The sequence below is a fragment of the Magallana gigas genome, chromosome 5 (genome assembly GCF_963853765.1).
Source record: "Magallana gigas chromosome 5, xbMagGiga1.1, whole genome shotgun sequence".
NCBI lineage: Eukaryota > Metazoa > Mollusca > Bivalvia > Ostreida > Ostreidae > Magallana > Magallana gigas.
Window position 1 is genome coordinate 21754760 of NC_088857.1, and position 6252 is coordinate 21761011.

General features: G+C 37.2%; 1 protein-coding gene across 1 annotated transcript in view; it reads left to right on the forward strand.

Annotated features, from left to right (window-relative positions):
• LOC105346396 (uncharacterized) overlaps positions 1-5740 on the forward strand; it is a 13909-nt gene extending 8169 nt beyond the window's left edge. The window contains exons 8-17 of the mRNA XM_066084994.1: positions 1057-1237; positions 1433-1594; positions 1840-1983; positions 2264-2386; positions 2742-2924; positions 3189-3379; positions 3494-3848; positions 3935-4331; positions 4986-5026; positions 5285-5740. Coding sequence (XP_065941066.1) covers positions 1057-1237; positions 1433-1594; positions 1840-1983; positions 2264-2386; positions 2742-2924; positions 3189-3379; positions 3494-3848; positions 3935-4331; positions 4986-5026; positions 5285-5355 — 1848 coding nt within the window. The 3' untranslated portion in view covers positions 5356-5740. The remainder of the gene's footprint in view (positions 1-1056; positions 1238-1432; positions 1595-1839; positions 1984-2263; positions 2387-2741; positions 2925-3188; positions 3380-3493; positions 3849-3934; positions 4332-4985; positions 5027-5284) is intronic.
• Positions 5741-6252: the final 512 nt, after the last annotated feature.

Consider the following 6252-nt stretch of genomic DNA (forward strand, 5'->3'; position numbering starts at 1 on the left):
CTCTGTGATATTTGGATGTACAATGTATATATGGGGATATAAAAACGGGTCGGTCACGTGGTCAAATCTCATGAAGCCCGAAGGGCGATTTAACTCAAATAATTTTTTATACGGGAGAACATTGTAACTGTAAAAATAATTGTAAATTGTAATATAAACATCCAACAAACAATACTTTTACGGCTCCTCTCAGCTGATACAAGCGTTATATTAATTCAGGTGATATACTTTGGGTAACACAATTACAATTTGTTGTTGATGACCAAAAAGTTAGAAAAATTAATAAAATTTTAAGAAAGAATACCAATATTTGATCTTGTCTTTCTTTGTGAGTTGTACGGTATATATAGCAATTTTTTGACTGCCACTTCCCAATTCTCACACCCCCCCCCCCCCCCGAAATTGTTAAATGAATTTGCGACATACTAGTGATTAAAGCATAGTGATAACTGGTAGCTTATACATGTAGTTTCTCAGTAATAATTGCATTTTCAGCTGTCTTTGTGTGTGATAACATTACAAATCAATTTTGAACCCTAAAACCCAATAATTCATAAAATATGAATGGGCGTGTCTTTTAGCATAACCGAAGAACGGTATTGGCTGCGCCGCTTAGTAATTATACATATCATGTGATACATAAGAAATAGGAGTTTTAAAATAATGTTGTTTAAAAGTGTATAAATTGGAAAAAATATAAATATAAGTAAAAAGGAATCATTCTTTGAATATTATGAGGTGGTAATTCCGGTCGGAGCGTGGTCAAATCTATCATAAAGCCCTTCGGGCTTTATTGGATTTGACCACGCCCCGAACGAAACTATCACCTCATAATTCTCAAAGTATGATTCCTTCTTCTCTAATCAATACATGTAATAACTGATATTAATTTCCATACCTACCAAAAGTTAAAAAAAAACTTCTTTCCCAATACATGTTGAGATTTTGTGTTGATCATTTCTGAATACATGTACATTATTACTGGTCTAGTATATATGATGTAGTTACACCACGAAGGTGAATTTTATACAAGGGTATGTTTATTACTTAATTAAGCCGCCTGTCATAGAAAACCTGCCAGCTTCTACTGAGATCAGCGAAGATGTGAATGTGGAGACCCAGCTCTACGTCCTCACCGTTACTGATGCCTCATTGGCTGACACAGTCACGTGTTCAATCACGAACGTCAGCCCTGCGTTACCGGCCCTGTATCTTAGATACGCAACAGGGACTTCAAGTATGTGTTTTATAAGGACCTTTTTGACAAGTATAGCTTTTGGGAGAAGCTAGCGCTGGTTTTTTTAAAACAATTTACACTGACATTATTTGAAAATAATCAAATCGAACACTTGGTTAGCAAACTAATAATGACCTTATTAATTTCCTGTCTATAAAACTAACTCTGATATCGTGTTTTCCTGACTTTGTTTAGACTATGCGATCAACTTGCGAGCGGGCGCTGGTCTGAACTACGACAGCATTAGGACCTACACGGTGACGGTGGAGTGTGACGACACGAAGGACACGACCACTGGGACCTTCACCCTGTACATACTGAGAAACCAGGCCCCCGTCATCACCAACCTACAGACAAGTAAGGGAAGCTTCTCATTTCAGTGTAGCATTTCTATAAGAACTCTTCGCAATTAGCATTGTTTTCTATGACTTCAATCCGAGTTTTATTTTAGTATTTGTAATTTTTAGTAAATGTACTTAACGTTAGCTTTATAAAAAAGAGTAACACGGGAACTTTAAATTCTCAGATTTTTTTTTATATAAGACTTTTTGGGCAGAATTTGTATATTACGTACATATTCATGTGTATTGTCATGGTTCCAGCATCAAACTCGATTGACGTTGCGTCCTCCAGTGTCTCCATAGGAACCAACGTGTACACTGTGACCTCCACTGACCTTGAGAACGACCAGCTGTATTATAATATGACGTGTATTCCCGCCACCTGTCCATTCAAAATCTACGACTGTGAGCACTGCTATATCCAAAAATATATTATAATAATTGATAAATGACTTAATATCGTCAAAATACAACGTAGTCATATTGGTTCTTTAGAAAATCCAATGTACTAAAGCAAAGACGTGATTGTTTCGTAGTACTGTATCTTGCATGTAGATGCAGTAATAGTTTATTGCGTTTATTTAGTGAAAGACTGAAACGTTAATGAAAAGGGTTTTTTTATTGACTAAAACTAATGAAATTTCTCTATGCACTCCTTCATTTTCTGGATTCTCTATCTATTCAGCTGGAGCGATTTTGGCGGACAAGAGTTTGTCCGGATTGACTGATACCGCTTACGATTTGTTTATCTACGTTTATGATGGACACACGCTGGTCGGACCTCGGAGCTTGACCATTAAAATCTCAGGTAAACCTACAAGTGACCTTAGAAGTAATGATATGACTGTCATATATTTCTTTTGTCACAGAAATAGAAATCTAATGGCTTTAATTTTGTTTTTGTTATGTAAGCTTTATTGTGTGTTAGAATAGAAAGTTGTTGTGCCCATTGACTTATATGTTTGAAAAAGCAATGACGTCGAATCCAGTTCCTCTTTGTAGTTCAAAAAAAGTATTTTGCTTTTGTTGCTTTGTTTCAACCCTACCGTAACATATCATACAAATTATGGAAGACAATATACTAGTGATATACTAGTATGTCAACCTAATTATATAAAGTAAAACTGAAACAGATAATCAATACCTAGTATGAATTCTGACAGACATAAACACCGCCCCAGTCATCACCAACCTTCCCACCACCGTGTCTGTGGCGGAGAACACCGCGGCCACCACCGACGTGTACACGGTGACCAAGACTGACGTCAACTCACTGGACACACACACGTGGACGTCCACCATCTCTCCGGCCAGCGGCTCCCTCTATTTTACCATAGATTCTACCAGTGAGTTTATCTGAAAACTCAAATCGCAAATATGAAATGATAAATATTTTTTAAAAGATTATTTGCATAAAAGTGGTTTGCTTGTTTAAAAGATTCATTATCAAATATGTTCTATCTACAGACCTTTGCTTCAGTGATTTCTTCGGCATTATGAGTCTTTACATTAATCGATTTTTAAGCATTTTGAAATAACCCAGATGGAATTGGTCATTCAAGTATTGTAAAAAGTAAAATTTCCAAAAATGCATTGTACATATATTTCAGCTGGCACCGTTAAAACTTCGTCTACGAATATTGATTACGAGACAATCGGGACTACGTCATTCCTGTTGACCGCCTACGTGTCCGATGGCAAAGCCTCAGCCAGCGGAACGTTGACCATCTCAATTACAAACCAAAACGAGGCTCCACAGTTTCTCCTGTCTACCTATACCCTCACTGGCAACGAGGGCTCAGTGAGATTTTTTTCTGTTCATTAGCTTGCAAGATCTTTTAAGAAATCTATGATTTTGTTTATCTGTGATGTATTTTTATGGCTAGTCTAGTCAGTCTTCTTTACGGATTTACAGGCAGGGACCACTATTGGCACTCCATCGTTTTCGGTGAGTGATCCAGATGCAGGAACCACTTTAACGTACACACAAAGTTGTCCTGAACTCACAATGAATCCAACTACAAAACTTGTGACGTTAAGCACAAACTATGACGTCGATACCGGAAGTGCTACGTCACTGTCCTGCACGGTCACGGTGTCTGATGGGGAACTAACCGACACCGCCACCCTGAACGTCATCATCGACAACATTAACGATAACACCCCGACATTTACCGCCAGTTCGTACTCGTTCTTCGCGTCTTCTACTGCTGACGTAGGCACAATCATTGCAAGCCTTCCCGCCACGGATGGAGATATAGGAACTTTTGGTAAGCGTCTTTTGCTGATTTTTTTTTAGAGAACGTTTAAATGTTTGCACACTGTAAATGGAGCTGCATCCTTTGCTATCTCCTAGGTGATGTAACCTACAGTATCGACCCTACATCTACTGGTGCCAACTATTTCGGGATCTCTAGCACCGGTGACCTATTTGTGGCGTCCAGCTTGTCCGGATTCTACTCAGGACAGACCCTGGCGGTTTCTCTAACAGCCACAGACGGCGGTGGTCTCACAGACATCGCCACCGTCACGCTTATCATCCCTGCAGTCGCCACAACCACCGCCATTACTACCACTGACCGCTACCTGACCTTTTTTGAGGACACGCGGAATGTGGCGTGGTTTGTGTTTGTCATATTGATGACCTTGGGGCTGATCGTGCTCAACGCTTACTTCATCGTCAGATTTGTGGACTTCCATGGTATCAAGAGGGCGTGTGAACGGATGTGCAGAAGGAAGAGGAAATGGAAACCGTAAATACAATTTTAACAAACTGTTAAACATAATAGTCTGATATTTCAGAAAAACCTCTTGTATGCTAGTATCTAATGATAGACGATTTCCATATTTTTATTTTGTTTAAACCTGAAGTCAGTGAAGCAATTTCCAAGATCTTGTCGAAACATGAAGTTTGAATTTGACTGTATGCATTACACGTATTTAGTAAATATATATAAGCTCCATGCTTCTTCCTAACTCCCATAAAAAAAACTTCGATTAAAATTGATATGACGAAAGTCATGTTCTTTGCTATATGAATGGTGGCTGTAATTTATATTCGCTTACTCCTAATATTGGTCCAATTGGGAGCTGACTGTCCATATGAGTTAGATCTCGAGGAAACTGGTTGTCGAATATGAAAAAAATATTATACCCAATTCATTATATCGGGATCCTTTCAAAATCCATGTACATAAGTACATACAGGTATATGAAGAGACACCGTATAATAATATTATACTATTACATATGCTACACCGTACTGCATGCACTGATGAATCAATTGAAATAATTCTAATTAAAAATAGAAACGTTGTCTTTAGAAATTCGAATTTTTAAATTGCAGTTTATTGTACAATAATAACGCGGTCGCTTAACACTGATGGGGTGTTTGAATTGTTTTCCAGGAAAAGGCAGATCATATCCAGGTCACCTACTCCAATCCCATGTAAGTACCATAGACCAAGTTTAATTCTATTTACGGACACTCTAACACTTACAAGTAGTCAATTTCTCTTAGCTTCTCAGTATGTATTTTAGAAATGAAATAATATAATTACTTTTGTAAAAAAAAAAATTATTGTATGAGTCGTGTTCGATTGTTTACAATTTTGATCTTGCTAATGTGCAATTTCGTTCTTTTTGAATATTGTGGATGTTGTTGACTAAATGGCAAACCTTTTCTTCGTTTTTGAAATTTCTCTAGATGTTAGAACTCCGGCCAACTTTGAAACGTGGAATGCATGGAGAATACCGGATAGTTTCAACCCACAATAACATTAACAGACCAAATACGAATCGCCAAATATAATGGAGTCTTTTGACTTTCGGAAGTAAAAGATCGAAAAATTCTCTAAATCAGAGAGAGAGAGAGAGAGAGAGAGAGAGAGAGAGAGAGAGAGAGAGAGAGAGAGAGATATTTAAGTATTCAGATATTAGAGATGTAAATAATTTTTATTGCATCCTCATATCTTTCAATTTTTTTGGGATGTTCTCCATAATTATATATCTAAATTATTAAAATATTGTATCATGCTGTACATGCCATGTTATTTATTATTGTTACACAAATATATTTTTTTATACTCTGTTAAGATTTATTTTATTAAATAATCAGTTGTTGCTTATATGTATTCCAATTTTTTTTCTTTGATGCATCATGATTTGAAACTTTATTTGATATGAAAACAACATTGATTAAATGATCAAGCATGACGTTGAATTGTTTCTTTGACTTTGTCCTACAAATGCTACCATGCATCTGTGAAAAAAAATGAATATTAAGTACCATTACATAAAAGGTGGAAATATCAATTTAAAGTCAATTTAATCAATTACAGGGATTTGAAACAGCCACATGGCTCTGACAATGCAGATATTGGCGAAGAGATCCCATTCCAATGTCTAGATTTCTTGAAGTTGTTGAATCAAACCCATGTAGGCTATTGGCTTAGAGTTGTTGGTCAAAGGTTCCATCCAGTATGATGTTTTGTTGTTAGACCCAAAACCAGGTTCTTGGCTGATGAAAGTTAATGGTTGAAAGCATCGTCGGAAACCCACGGCCAGTCTCGCATACGTTTCCTGACGGTCAGTAAGCGTATGCGAGACTGGCCGTGGGTTTCCGACGATGGGTTGAAAACTTCACCAATTGGTTCAGAGAGTTGGTTATTGGGG